The 14,889-nt window shown below is 47.4% G+C and overlaps 1 protein-coding gene across 1 annotated transcript in view; it reads left to right on the forward strand.

Moving 5' to 3' along the window:
- Positions 1 to 14,889, forward strand: part of ADD2 (adducin 2) — a 104,686-nt gene that overhangs the window by 72,792 nt on the left and 17,005 nt on the right. Inside the window, exons 5-10 of the mRNA XM_059943033.1 lie at positions 2,596 to 2,747; positions 3,196 to 3,276; positions 5,184 to 5,333; positions 6,604 to 6,747; positions 8,712 to 8,810; positions 13,187 to 13,363. Of these exons, the coding sequence (XP_059799016.1) occupies positions 2,596 to 2,747; positions 3,196 to 3,276; positions 5,184 to 5,333; positions 6,604 to 6,747; positions 8,712 to 8,810; positions 13,187 to 13,363 (803 nt within the window). The remainder of the gene's footprint in view (positions 1 to 2,595; positions 2,748 to 3,195; positions 3,277 to 5,183; positions 5,334 to 6,603; positions 6,748 to 8,711; positions 8,811 to 13,186; positions 13,364 to 14,889) is intronic.

The raw sequence follows: 14,889 nt of genomic DNA on the forward strand, positions 1-14,889 counted from the left end.
GATTATGCCCTTAATCCATGTAAAATTACCTACAAAATGATCCTTTTTGTCCAAAAGAATATTGTTTTCCGTGGCTTCTACTTTGATCATGTTATGGCTCTATTTATCTTTTTGTTTATATTTGCCTTGGCATACTTTTGATGGTCCCTTTATTTTTACCTGTTTTGTGTCACTTTATTGTAGTATTTCTTAGTTTTTGTAAATCTCCTATAGTATTGTCTTTGGCATCTGTTGCTGTAGCAGAGAAGTCTGAAACAGTCTATTATTGGTTCCTTTGTAGGTAACCAATTTCTTTTTTCTAGGTGCTTGTGGATTTTCCCCTTTACCCTTGTATTTCAAGACTGTGTCAGGAAGCATATAATTGTAGGCTTTTCTTTTAATGGACTTTTCTCCCCTGAAATGCAGTAAGTTCTTTCATTTTATATATATATAGGTCTTCTTTTCAATTCTGAATTTTTTTCTTCTATTATATCAATACTTATAACTTATATGCCAGGTCCTCTGGTCTTTGTCTCCCATATCTATCATATTCTTTCTCATCACTTTCTTATCTCTGACCTTATACTCTTCCTTTTGAGAGAGAAATAGGGCTGACCAGCATTCCTATCACCTCACTGATCAGCAACTGCCAGGAAAACAGTTGGATGCCTGAAAATCTTGTTGGTGCACGGCAGGGTATCTGAGTCAGGGAATGTGGAGAGGGAAACTTTCAAGTATCCTGAGTTCAAGCCCGGAGAGGTTGTTCTTTGTCCAGCTCCATTTGCCTTAGAATTTTCTTTGCCTGGTTGGTTTTGGGTTTTTTTGGTTGTTTTGTTTTTGTTGTTGTTGTTTTTTCTAAATAGTGTGTCCTTCAGTCTTAGCTTTCAGGGGGTTTGGTGGATTTTCATCTTTTTCTGTGTTTTCTTAGGTACTTTGAAATAATGGCCCAGTTAGATTTTCACTTTAGTGAGGCTGGTCAGAATAAACGTTCTTTCTATGAAGACCCTGAGCACAGAGGACTAGGGACTCCTGTGGATCCCTCTGGTCTCTTCTGGGCCTGTGGGTGGGTAGTCCTCATGGGGAAGCTCCACAGGGTTGGGGAGGGGACTCTTTGATACAGGACACAGAGGACATGACAGAGTGAGTGTTTTCAGTCCTATTCTGGCCTCCTTCCATCTCTGGGGCTCCATAGTTATTTCTAAGAGAAGGATTCAAAGGACTCTGGGTCTGAAGGCTCTCCCAACAACAGCCTCCCTCCCCTCCAGCTTTGCCTGGGGGACTTATGCTTTGGATATGCCTCCCAGCTTGCTGCAAGGGGTGAAGCAAAGAGGTAAATACTTATCTGGGGAACTAGAGAGGAGGCAGGGATCCCAGATTGGTCAGTTTGAGTTAGAAATCCTAGACTCTTGGGTTTCATTGTTGCTCTTCTTGCCAGTTTAGCTGGGTCTTTGGACCACTTCTGTCCCTGTCAACTTTGTGTACTGGACACATGCACTGGAGGCGTACCACCGTTGGTGGGCACAGGCCCTTTGGGGGCATCTTCCTGACATGGGGTGTTCAAGGCTTGCTCTGCTTGCTTTATGTCCCCAGTCCACCCTCATATTTGCAGACCGTCTCGTCATTTCAACTAATGGCAAACCTGATAGAGGACATACATCACATGGTGTGACAGTGAGGTTTATGGAGATGGTGGAAGCTTCCAAAGGGCATTTTAATCCATTAATGGTTTTAGTGGGATGCTGGGAGAGACAGCATCAGGAGGCTCCCAGCCAGACATCATTTTAAGCCAGAACCCTTTCCTATTGATTCTTTTATTGTTTCCTAGACACTGATTAATTGGAGTTCTGGGGCTCAGATGCCCTCTTCTGCCTTCCTGAGGCATGCAGGCAGCGGTCATCGTGGTTAATGGGACAGACTGAGCGTCAACTCCTAGACCCTCTGGGTGCCCTGACTATCAAATGCTCTAGGCTTATTTCCATATTACTTCCACATCCCTCTAAATTCCCCAAAAGAGCCATAACTAACCAAGGGACTGCATATCCAGAGGGGACCAGATGTGGCCCACCCAAGGCCTCCAGCCCCTCAGCCAACCACAGCCACGCTGACTTCTGGAAATTCATGACTTGTCAGAAAAACTTGAGGAATTTACTTCCTGGCTAACTTGGCTTTCTGTCTGCCCTGTTTCCAAATTAGAGAAAAAGTTATATTACATGGTATAGTTAAAACAATATGATAATGATTAGTAACTTCTTCATTAAAACTGATAAAATATACTCATATTTCCACTCAGAAATTTATTTATGCTTTTATTCAATGTCCATCTCTAGGGTTTGTGGTCAGCTTGGCCTTCTGAGAACCTTTCATTCTGTGGCCTTGAGTCTGGCCATGATTTTTGACCCAAAGCAATGCCATTCTTCCCCGAAGGAGCAGAGGACCTTATTGGGCACAGCTATCCATTCTATGGATTTTCTCCTCTGGAGTCAGGGTCAAAGAATGTTGAATTCCCTGAAGTCTCGTGTGTGGTTGTAGTGCCAGTGAGAATTTGAGAGGACAGGGGCAGGGCAGGGGAGGGCAGACGGGAGCCCCTGACCCAAAAGCTGCCCTGTGCCCCTGCAGACTTCTCCATGATGACGCCCATCAATGACCTCCACACCGCCGACTCCTTGAACCTGGCCAAGGGGGAGCGGCTCATGCGGTGCAAGATCAGCAGTGTCTACCGCCTCCTGGACCTGTACGGCTGGGCCCAGCTGAGTGACACCTACGTCACGGTAAGGAGAGCCTCTGGGGGTGAGGTGGGGCAATGTGTGTGGCCCCCACCAAATCCAAAGGGAGAACTCCTGATCCTTGGCATGGCCATGGCACTGCTGGTGGCCTTTGGCCAAAATTCAATGAGCCCTTCCAAGGTTTCTAACCACTGTGGTTTCCTGAGACAGATAACCTGCCCAGTGGGCACTTCTCTGGATGAGGAGCCAGGAATTTCTGGATCCTATTTCTAGGGCTACCCTTGACCATTGGGAGATTCCTCTTGTAGTTCCATTTCCCCAGCTCCAAATAAAGCTGAGTCCTCTTCATCTCTTATGGGTCAAGGAGAAGTAAGGGTTCTTGGGGGGAAGATTTGGGTGCAGTGGATTTAGGGAAAGAGGGGATTCAAGCAGTGTGTCATTGGAAATGACCCCTCTCCCTCCTTACCGCTGAGAACACGTGTCTTTCCTCCAGTTGAGAGTCAGCAAGGAGCAGGACCACTTCCTGATCAGCCCTAAGGGAGTTTCTTGCAACGAAGTCACAGCATCCAGCCTGGTGAGTACAGTCTGGCCTGTCACTACCCATTTCTTGCTGAAATGACAGTACTCTTTCTGCTCCTACGGTGAAAGGTCATCTCCAAGGTAGCCACTGCCATCCTGTCCTTCTTGCAGTTTGCAATCTAGTGGGACAGAGAAGTCACATGGACACCAAAACAAACTGAGAGCGCAGAGCATGATGTGATCAAGAGACGAAATGGGAGGTGCAGGCTGCAAGCGCAGTGGGAGGGCGAGGGGAGAAGAGATGAGCCTGGAGGCCTCTGAGCCTGGGATTGGACAAAGGCTGGGAGTCGGGAAGCCTTCCAGCTGAGGGGATACATTCGAACAACAGCCAGTGCTTTGTCCCAAAGCAGTGCAAGACTCTTCTAGTGCCGGTGCCATGAGAGAGAGCTTCTGGGTCCCCTTTCTGTCCTCCTGCTCCTTTTAGGCGTGGTAGGAAGAAACTTCCAGAATCGGTTTCGATCAGGAAAGATTTCTGGGCGCGGGGGTGGGGGGAGAGGAGAGTAGTAGGGGGACTGGCTTAGAAGCAGAAGAAGTTGAGTTCAGGTGCATTTTTGCATTTACACAAAGTTGTTTTTGTCTGTGCTTAGACGTGATTAAGGAGTGGGTTTTGTCTTCTGTGTCACAGTCAAAAGTGGCCGTCTCTGGTGATGATGTTCTATGAGATTGTTAATTTTAGGCAGCACCATGGCTTAGCTGTGTGCCAGGTCAGCCACAGCCACCAGCAGTTATGTGTGTGTGTGTGTGTGTGTGTGTGTGCGTGTGTGTGTGCGCGCGCGCGCCCGCCCGCGCGCATGCGCGTGTGTTTTCACCATGACACCCACAGCCCCTTGGAGTCAAAAGCAGATTGTAAGACCAGTGACTGCTCTCCATCTGTCCTTTAAGACCTAGCTTTCGGGTGACTGGTAAATGGGTGTTCATTATACTATCCTCTTTACCTTTGTGTATGATTAAAAATTTTTCAAAATAAAAAGTGGGGAAAAAAGGAAAAAGGCTCAGTTTAGATGTTACTCCCTTTAATAGGAGGAATTAAAGACTCCTCCTGTCTGCTTCTAGAGAATTCTGTGAATGATTCTCCTCTTTCACCTTGCTACTCAAAGTGTGGTCCGTGGACCGGCAGTAGGGGTATCACTGGGATCTTTTTAGAAATGCAGACTCTCAGGCCGAGTTCTTAGCCTACTGAATCCGAATCTGCATTTTGACAGGATCTCCAGGTGATTGTTTTTTTTTAATCAATTTTTAAAAATTGAAGTACAGTCGATTTACAATGTTGTATTTATTTCTGCTGTACAGCAAAATGATTCAGTTATACATGTATATACATTCTTTTTTTATATATTTTTTCCATTATGGTTTATCACAGGATATTGAATATAATTCCCTGTGCTATACAGTAGGACCTTGTTTATCCATCCTATATATAATAGCTTACATCTGCTAACCCCAGCCTCCCACTCCGTCCCTCCCCCAACCCCTCCCCCCTTGACAACCACCCGTCTCTTCTCTATGTCCCTAATTCTGTTTCTGTTTCACAGATAGGTTCATTTGTGTCATATTTTAGATTCCACAGATAAGTGATATCATATGGTATTTGTCTTTCTCTTTCTGACTTGCTTCACTTAGTATGATAATCTCTAGTTGCATCCAGGTGATTAAAGTTTGAGAAACTCTGCTCTAGCATTTTTCAATGCTGAATTATAATCGCCTTTGTTTCCCAGTAGCCTGTGTGCTCACCCTGCAGGCAGGAATGGGGTCTCTTGCCCCCCACATAAAGCACATCCATTGCCTGCGGTATGGTGGAGAGTGGACACAGGTGGGTGGGCGTGTGCCTGGCCCACCTGCGGGGAGGGGAATGAGGGGCCTCTGCCTGCTGGTGACCGGAAGTCTCTCTTCCCCCCGGCCCAGATCAAGGTGAACATCCTGGGAGAGGTGGTGGAGAAGGGCAGCAGCTGCTTCCCAGTGGACACCACAGGCTTCTGCCTGCACTCGGCCATCTACGCCGCCAGACCCGACGTGCGCTGTGTCATCCACCTGCATACTCCGGCCACGGCGGCGGTGAGTGTCAGCTGTTCAGCCAGCATTTCAGTCCCCGAGGCTGGCAGCAGACCCATGGCACCTGTCTCTCTGAGGGTCTCCCTGAAGAAAGACATAAGCCCCCAAGCTAGGAGCAAACTCGCCATATAAAACAGTTCTGGAAAGATTCCCTGGAACTCAGAGCAAGGTGAAGAGGGGACACCCAACATGGGAACCTCCTCCTCTGCATTTTCTAACTATGGAAGTCTAGGTGAGGGGAGACAAGGTGAAGATGTGTAATGTCTTCCCTGCTGCACCCCGCACCTGCTACATACTCACCCCGGCACCACAGGCCCGGGTGACGGCACCTTCCGAGTGTCTGGGGACTGGGAGAGAGCAGAGGGAAGACCCTCAAGGAGCAAGCTGTCCCCCAGGGGTCTCTGGGCATTTCTCCACGTCTACCTGAGAGGCTGCGGTGCACCTGGAAAGACAGCAGACACCCAGTCTGGGTGTTCCCTCAACCTTCACCCCCAGGCCACATGCCTACAGGGGCAAAAAAGACCTGTCACTGGCCTGTGGTTTTCTCCGCAAATCACACCGGTTACTAGCACTCAGACCTTCCAGAATTCGGACTAAGGCTGCATGTCGTGTTCGTGCCAAGTATCCATTTCTGCAGAGCCGGGGCTTACACGAGGGGCAAGATGAGTGAAGGGGGGCAAGCGGCTCTCCTAACCTCTCCACGCTCCTTGCTTTTAATAAAAGGCGGGGTTTGGGGCATGGCCGTTTCAGCCTGTGTTTTAACCCTGTTCTCTGGCACTTGCATTGCTCCGTTGCCGGTAAAATGGGGGCTTCTCAATGGGCCTCATGTTAGTGAAGAGTCGTGGCTATTGATGCACTGACCCAAGGCTGAGGGTCTCGCGCAACCCACCCCAGGGGCCCTGGACCCTGCTTCAGCCCTGCCTGGTGCCAACTCCACCAGCCCTGCCTCTTCCCGGGTCCTAGGACAAGAGCCAGGCAGGGGTGGGCAGAAGCACGCCATCCCTCAAGCGTATTCTTTGCAGCAGTTTTAGAAGGTGATGTATTGACATGGCAGCTGAGAAAAGTGTGATGAAAAGGCTTTAGAGGAAGCAGTGAGAAAGCAAGAGCCTCGCCAAGGGGACGGGGTGCCTTTCTCCTGCGCTCGCTCCCTCCCCTGCCACGTCCCCAGACAGAACTTGACTGTGCGGCTCTGAGGAGAGGGCGACGGTGACAGAGAGGCGTGGAGTGGGGTGGAGCTGCAGCGCTAAACATTCATTCCATCGTCTCCCTAAAGGTGTCAGCCATGAAGTGGGGCCTCCTGCCTGTGTCCCACAACGCCCTGGTGGTGGGGGACATGGCCTATTATGACTTCAACGGCGAGATGGAGCAGGAAGCCGATCGGATCAACCTGCAGAAGTGCCTTGGACCCACCTGCAAGGTTCGGCTCAGCTGTTCTGGGAAGATGCTCTGGGTGGGATTGTCAAAAACCGACATCACAAAAGCGACAAATGTTCATTGGAAAATGTTTATAAGTTGCAGATAAACAACAATATCAACAAATGACATAAAAATCTTTCACCCTACCCTGCGATTTGGGTGCACACCCCCATAACTATTCATATAGATTTACAAAACTAGGATTATAAAATATATTCTCCCTTTTCCCCTTAGCGATATACAGTAAACACCCTTGTATGTTACTAAATACTTTCTAATCACTGTTTTAAATTTTACCTCGTTGTATGAATGGCTGTGCCACTATTTACCTAAACAGTCCTCTGTGGTTGGACACTGAAAAGTTTTTCCCCAAAATTTTCTCTTAATATAAACAACTCTGTGATGAAAATTCTTTCAGCTACATCTTTGTATTTGCTTGGGATGATTTCCTTAGGATAAACTCCTAAGGATGCACATTTTACAACTCTTACTTCATAGTACCAAATTGCCCTCTCCTCCGGCCGTGACTAGTACTTGAGAATGCTGTTCCGCTACAGTCTCCCCAAACTTGACTGTTATCACTTTTTTTTTTTTGCTAACTTGATAGAGATAAACAGAATCTCATTATTATTGCTTGATCTAAGTCTGAAGGCCTCTTTTATAACAGCATGTAATTAGGGCTGTTGAGCTTAGAATGGGAAGTTTCATAGCCAAGCCTGGGTGGATGGGCGCTTGCCCCCTTCCTTGAAAGGCACTCACTCCCGGAGTCATTTTCCACCTGGGAGTCCCTGTCTTCCCACCTCTCACATAGAGCAGAAATCCCTGCCACCCTCTCCTGCCATTCTCTGAAGCCTCATTAGCAGTGCCAGGAGAGGCGTGATGTTCACATTTGTGAAACGGTACAAAAATTTAAGAGATGGGGCGTTCACAAAAGATCTGCAAAATCCTGTGAGCACAAGTCACGGTCTCTTTCCATCTCTCTGGCTCTTGAGACGAAAAAACTCCAGCTGTTTTCAGCAAGAGTGGATGTGATGATTAGGCCACTGGGCCTCAGCCCAGGTGCTGCAAGGACAGATCTGATACGTGGGTCTGTGGCCCGGCTCCCAGGTGGGTGTCACCTAGGTATCTTTCAGAGAGTTCTCGAGGATAAAACCAACCAAGATGGGTTTCCAACAGGGAGGGTGCACCTGGACCTTGGTATAAATTCATTTCTGTTTTTTCCCCCCTTTTAGATCTGCCTGCCCCTGGCTGAATTACAAACATCGCTCCATCAGGGACAGCCTGGGTTCTGGTTCCGACTCTGCCCCCAATTAGCTGGGATACTTTCAGTTTCTTTAGGCTTCTCTTTCCTCATTAATAAAACTAGTGAGTTAGATTAGAAGTTCTCTGTGGCCTCTTTCATGGAACTGTAGGATCTTAGAGCTGCCAGGGCCTCACGGAATTCATGGAGAGGAAGCCTGAGGGCCAGAAAACAGGGGACCCAACTCACCTGTGTCTGCAGAGACACCTCTCAGAGGGCCACCCCCTTGGGTTTGACTCACAAGTCGACTGAGTTACAGGGGGGCAAGTGATTGCTTTTGAGGTTGGACCCTTGTATTCAACAGCAAGTAATTTCATTCACTTTAACACAAACATTCGTTTTTCAGACTTCTAAGCTCTTCAGGGCCTAAAAACCCAGGCCTTGCCCAAAGAAATCCTCCAAGCTATTCAGTCTCAGTTTTAAAAAGCACCTTCAGTTTTTTAGGGTGCATGCTTTAAACATTCGTTTGGGTGGATATTAAAACTCATGGGGGGGGCGGTGGGTAGCATTCAGTGTTTGTATAGGGAGAATGAGTAAGGAATTGGGGGAGGGGGGCGTGCTCCAGGATTGGATACGAAATTGATCTGAATAAAATGAAAAATCTCTCCCTCTTAACTCAAGTTTGGAAGGCTTAAAGTTTTAATTGGCTGTCGGCTCCTGTGCAGATCCTGGTGCTAAGAAACCATGGAGTGGTTGCTCTGGGTGACACCGTGGAGGAGGCGTTTTATAAGATCTTCCACCTGCAGGCTGCGTGTGAGATACAGGTGAGCAACTTCCTCTGGAGTGTGGGCCCAGGAGGGACCCTGACAGGGGCCTGGGGGCAAAGGTGGCAGCCCCATGGGTCGTGATTTAGGGAGACCTTTGAGTGGGGCCCTCTGAAAGCCTCACCCTATTTCTCTGCCTTGGCACCACCTGATTCTTCTAAAGTTTCACATTTGGAATCAGTTTTGTAGCTTTAAAATTTTCTACCGCCATTGTCTAACAACCAGCACCCAACTCTTGGGGATCAGTGCTCAGGACGGGGAGCTGCCTGAGCTCATCAGTAGGACAGTGGGAGGAGCTGTACTTCCCATGCTCCTGTATAACCTGGGGTGTACCTGTTACCTCTAGCTGTGCCCCACAGACACCACACAGGTAAGTCTTCTTTCCTTTCTTTGTTTGGAGAAAGGTAGTTTGCAAAGACCATGAATGTGGTCAAGTCCAGAAAGAGAAGTGGAAAGCAGGCCAAAGTAGAGTGTTGACATGGCAGGCCTGACCACAGGGAAGCCCCAGGGTGATGTTCAGGGAGCCCATGGTGAAATTCTCCTAACTGGTAAAGGATGAGATAGAGGGTGGGTGGGGAGTGTCAGTAGTCATGGGACCCCTAGAAGAGTTGATGGAGAAGCAGTAGGAAAACACACATCTTGTAGTTTTATGAGATAACCAGGTAGTATTGGATAAGCCAAGCATACACTCCTTCCAGTGTGGCAAGCCGTTGGGTGAGTAGGGGGGTCTGCATGCACGACTGACTGGGCTTCATCCTTCCCAGCCTACACTCTGTGCTCTTGGGTCAGGGACCTGCCCTCTGCAGGCCTCCATTTCCTCAACCTCAGACCTGGGTCTAGAGAGACCTTGTGAGGATGGCCTTTCAGACAAGGAGAGGTGTTGCTGATGGTATTTTTAGGACTAGGTTGACAGAGGGAGAGGCTAGCTGCCCCAGGGTGAGTCGGCTCTTTGCAGGGCCCTTCTGGTGTCCCATCTGCCCTCTCCTGGCTGGTCTGGGCAGAGTAGTGCCCCGAGGAAGACGGCCTGCCCCTCTCTTGGGCGTTATGGGGGAAGAATGGGATAATCCCAGAAGCATCACTAGTGGAGGCTCTACAAGTGGGACCTTTCTCAATGGTTTTTGAAGGATATGTTGAGAGGACAGTGATGAAGAAATGTTAGAGGAGGTGGTGTGAGACCCTCCCGACTCCCCATCCCCCATCCAATAATGCTGGCCCTGAACTCTGACCCCTGAGTGTTGTTAGAACCTGGCAGAGCCTCTGATATGCCTACTTTCCCTTCTCCACATCTGAAGAGCTCCCCATCTTTCTTCTGAAGAAGAGGCTTCCATGAGAAAATATCTCATGAAAAGGCCTTATCTCTTTGCAAAGATAGCACAGCCCTAAGAATGAATGGAGAGAGGTTCCCGGGTGTCCCCCCACACGGTGAAGGATGCCTTCTCCAGGCTCCAGATCCCCAGAAATGGCCACTGCACAATTTAAGCAAAGGGAGGCTGGCCATCTAGCAGCTGGGGAGATGAAGGGCAGAGCTGCCAGCCACTTTCCTGGACAGCCCCAGCTGCTTCTCTTGGCCCTGTCTGCTGTCACTTTCTTTTCAGTCAGGACTGGTTTGATGTAACCTTTTAAAAGTGCATCAGGCGATGGGGACAGATAACCCCAGGAAAGCGCCAGTGGATTTTTTTCAGCAAGTGGAGCAGGAAGGCTTCTAGAGGGTGAAATGAAGCTGGAAGTTGTGGAAAAAAAACAGGAGAGATTAGACCAAGAGTGTGGGTGGATTAAGGCTCAGAAGAGCCCAGGTACAGCAGCCTGCAGATGCTGTTGGGACTGCAGCCCCTGGAAGGGTCATTTCTGGTCTAAGGACCAGCACCGAAATTCTGTTTCCATCATGACTAGTTTTCTCCCTCAGTGGCCTTGGCAAACAAGCAAATGTGTCCATGGTCATTTCAGCGGTTCAAGACTAAGAGCGTATTCCATTCTCCTGGGGACAGCGTTCTCTTTGCTCCCCATCAGTTTGGGGTTCCAGGAAACTGGGTCATCCTCTGCTGAGAGAGGCAGCTCCCTGCTCTGTTCACAGGCAGATGAGAAGAAGCTCAGGCAATTCTCCATCTGCTACCCATCGCCATGGAAACGGATGGGGGAAGGGGGAGGTGAGAGGAGGCAGCTCTTGCAAGGGTGTGGGCAGTTTTCTCCTCCTCTATGAATGACCAGTCTCCAGGGGGTATTGCTTCTCAGCCTTTCATGGTAAAATCTCAGAATTTATTTATCATAAATGTTTCTATGGCACTCCGTATGCACCAGGTGCTATTCTAAGTGCTTTACCAATATTACCTTAAATAATCCTCACGAGGTAGATACTATTTTCATTTTACAGATGAGAAAGCTGAGGCACAGGGCGGGTAAATAGCTGCTCAAAGTCACACAGCAAGTACGTGGCAGAGCCAGGATCCAAACCCAGACAGCCTGGTACCCAGGTCCTATGTCCTAAACACTACATTGCACTGCCTCTCAGGAAAGCAAGCGTCGGTGGGAAAGGTCAGCTGACAGGTTGGGACCCCTCCTCAGGGAGCTGGCACTTCAAGTCAGGGTTTCAGGGTCCCAGAGCTGGAGCCCTGCCTTGGCCAGGTAGGGGTCCAGGATGAACTTGGTAATTGATCAACCAGCTGGGATTCACTACCTTTGAGAGTGCGTTTCCAGGCGCTCAGCCTCAGTGCCAGGTGTGAGGGACTTCAGAATTAGAAAACACGGTCAGCAGAGGGCAGAACTGGGACCAGTGAATGAACATAATAAAAAGGTAGATTTCAACTCAGGGTAATCTATATCAACTCACTGTAACCCTTCTAACATTTGGACAACAGTATAATAGGCTGCCTTCCCAGGCATGGGGCCGACCACTTCTAGGGATACTAGACAAGGACTCATTTTTGGTGAGAGAATGGAATAAAAGGCCTCGAAGTCTCTATATTTGTAGGGTGTGGAGTCGTCTTTTTAAGATAAAAATGGAGGCTTCCGTAGGACACATGCCTTGGATGAAGAGGGCATGGAAATGCTTGTTCTTGCTTCTTCCTCTTCACAGAGTGATGGGGGTCACCTTGGAAAGGCCGCCTGGCTGACCTCTAGGAAGTCTCACAGGGGCCATGTGTTGCACTGGTGAATTTAACACACTCTGGAGTGTGTCCAGGATCCTCATGGGTTCATAGACCTGTGTTTGTCAGCAAGCTACATTGGATTCTTTTCATTTTCAGTAAAACAATAACTGGCACAAAAACTGGAACACTGAAAGTTTATATAATCAGAGCCGTTCCCCCATAACAAGCAGGTTTACATGGGATAGCAAATATTAATCAGAATGCTGGGGTCTTGATGTGCAGTGAAAAACTCCAGCTTCACTACCTACAATACTTGGAAACCACCATCTCTCTCTGGACTTACCCAGGAAGCCAAACCATGACCAATTATATCTGAGTGGCAGATACAGGGAGTAAATAGCATGTGCTTTTAGATGAGCATGGAATTAGAAAATAAGATTAGTTGGATTCATGAATGTTTTTAGGATCGTTCTAAAATTGCCTGCTTTATACACACACCACTTGCCCTAAAAGTCAGAGTCCGTTGCCTGTAGCCACCTGTATTGTCCCCTCCCCATGGAGCCGTGACAGTGGGACAAACGCTCTAAGTCTGCTGGTAAAAGCTTCCTAAGCCCTACACAGTGCCCGGCTGAGACTGTCAGCATTTCATGTGTCTCCTCTTTCTGGGCTTCCTTGACTGGCTAACCCCGTCATGGAGGGTCGTCTGCCGTTAGACCTGTTAATTCAGCCCAACATGCAGCTACACTCATATTTCACTGGCCTAGAAGGCAGCTTATTTCTTTCAAGTGACTTTTTTTTTTTTTAAGGGGAGATATTTCAGACACACAGAAAAGTGCAGAGAGTCATATAATAGACACCTGCTACCAACCAGATTTAACAAATATCCATGGCATTTTCGTCTGCAAGAAGTAAAATATTACAGACAAGAATTGAAGTCCCCTTTCTCATCTTCCCTCCTTCCCCAGAAATAATCACAATTTGAGGTTGGTCTGTGTCCCAGGTAATTTTTCAGTACTCTGCATTGTTTTATTCTTAAGGTTTAACACTTGCTATGTCCCCCTAAGAACTGACATTAGGAAAGAAATACTAATACCTCTTTCCCTGGAAATGGGCACATGCCCTACAAGTTTGGAGTGGCTTTCCTCTGGGAGGAAAAAACCAACTACAGCTCAGTTTTCCAGACATTTCTGTTTCTAATCTTCCCCGAGCTCCATTCTCTGTTACACCGAGGAGCACAGGTACACGCGCACACACGTGTGTGTGTGAGCTGAGTGTTCTCTGCCCTTTGCGCAGGTGTCTGCTCTGTCCAGCGCGGGGGGCGTGGAGAACCTCATCCTGCTGGAGCAGGAGAAGCACCGGCCTCACGAGGTGGGCTCCGTGCAGTGGGCGGGGAGCACCTTCGGGCCCATGCAGAAGAGCCGGCTGGGGGAGCACGAGTTCGAGGCCCTCATGAGGATGCTGGACAATCTGGTGAGTTTCCTGCCGTTGTCCTCCCAGGCCAGTCCTTTGCGGCTTAGCTCCCCCAAAACCAGTCAGTATGAAGCATTCGGTGGGCGTGAGAACTGCCAGCGTCACAGTTAATTTGTTAAAGCCTCTTGATCGGCCACTTGACTTAGAATGTGTGGTCATTCTAATAGTAGTTGAGTTTTCTCAAATGGTGGCCTTTGCCACCCCTTTTCCAAGGGCTGTTGGATGTTGTCGTACCTGCAGGGTGCTCTTTAGAGAAGGGATAGGAAGCCCTTGGTTGGTATGAGAGGTGGTAATCCAGCAAAAATCAGGACCACAGAGCCTCTCTCATGCTGTGGCTTGGTTCACTCCTCTTTTGCAGTTAGTTCTGCCTTTCTTTCTAATCTCATGACTTTAACGCGGAAAACACATAATGCCATTAATTTCCCTGTTCCTGGTGAGCAGCATTATAACAATACCCTATTGTAATGAATGAATCAATCAATCAGGTAGGGAGTTAACTGGTATATGTCCAGGAGTGGGCTTTAAAGGATCCAAAGAATTATAAGACATCCTTCCTTCTGGAGCTAACAATTTAATTGATGATATATGACGTAAATAGGAGACAATTCAAGAAAAAGAGGAAAGCATATACAGTGAGGAGCTAATTGCAGGAAGAGACTCTGACTTCTTAGATTGCTCAGAAAAGGGAAGATGAAACCTATCTCTGTGACATTTCTATATCATTTACCCCTCCCCCTCACTGCTACTACTTTGGACCCTCTCTTTGTTGTGTCTGGGTCATTGCAATAATCAGTCCTTTTCTTCTGCTCCCAGTTCCTCCAAATCATTTCCACTTTAGTACCAGGCTGAGCATGAGGGTCACTTTATAATGGTGAAAGGTACACTCCACAATGGAAATACAACCCCTGTTAACATTTGTGTGAGTCACTATGCCTAAATAAAGCACCAGGACCAAGTGGTTTCATGCAGAAATTCTTTCAGACCTTTAAGAGACAGACTATTCTTATGCTATTTAAACTGTTGCAGTTAAGAGTGAAAGAAGGAAACCAAATCATAACAATTATAACACATTCAGACCAATCTCACTTTGAGTTGATGAAAAATGCTGCATGAAAACTAGCAAATAGTATCCAGCATAACATTAGAATAATAATACACAATAACCAAGTGAGGGCTCATTCCTAGTATTAAAGGATGGTTTAATATTATGAATCTTTTAAATATATTTCATGATATCAATGAGTCAAAGAATATAAACCTTCTGATCACTTTGAGATCAAAAGTTATTTGATAAAAATTTAATATTGATTTATAAAAATAATAGCTGTTAAGTAGGATAGGAAGCCATTTATTTAACATGATTAAAATGATTTTTTTCTCAAAACAAGCACCAGTATCATGGTGAAACACTAGAAGAATTGCCATTAAATTTTGAAACAAAACAATGAAAATATAATGAGAAAATAATCCTATTTGCAAATGCAGCAGAATCAAACTTTAAGCAGAACCCCTTTAAAGGCAACTGT

The sequence above is a fragment of the Balaenoptera ricei genome, chromosome 13 (assembly GCF_028023285.1).
Source record: "Balaenoptera ricei isolate mBalRic1 chromosome 13, mBalRic1.hap2, whole genome shotgun sequence".
NCBI classification, from domain to species: Eukaryota; Metazoa; Chordata; class Mammalia; order Artiodactyla; family Balaenopteridae; genus Balaenoptera; species Balaenoptera ricei.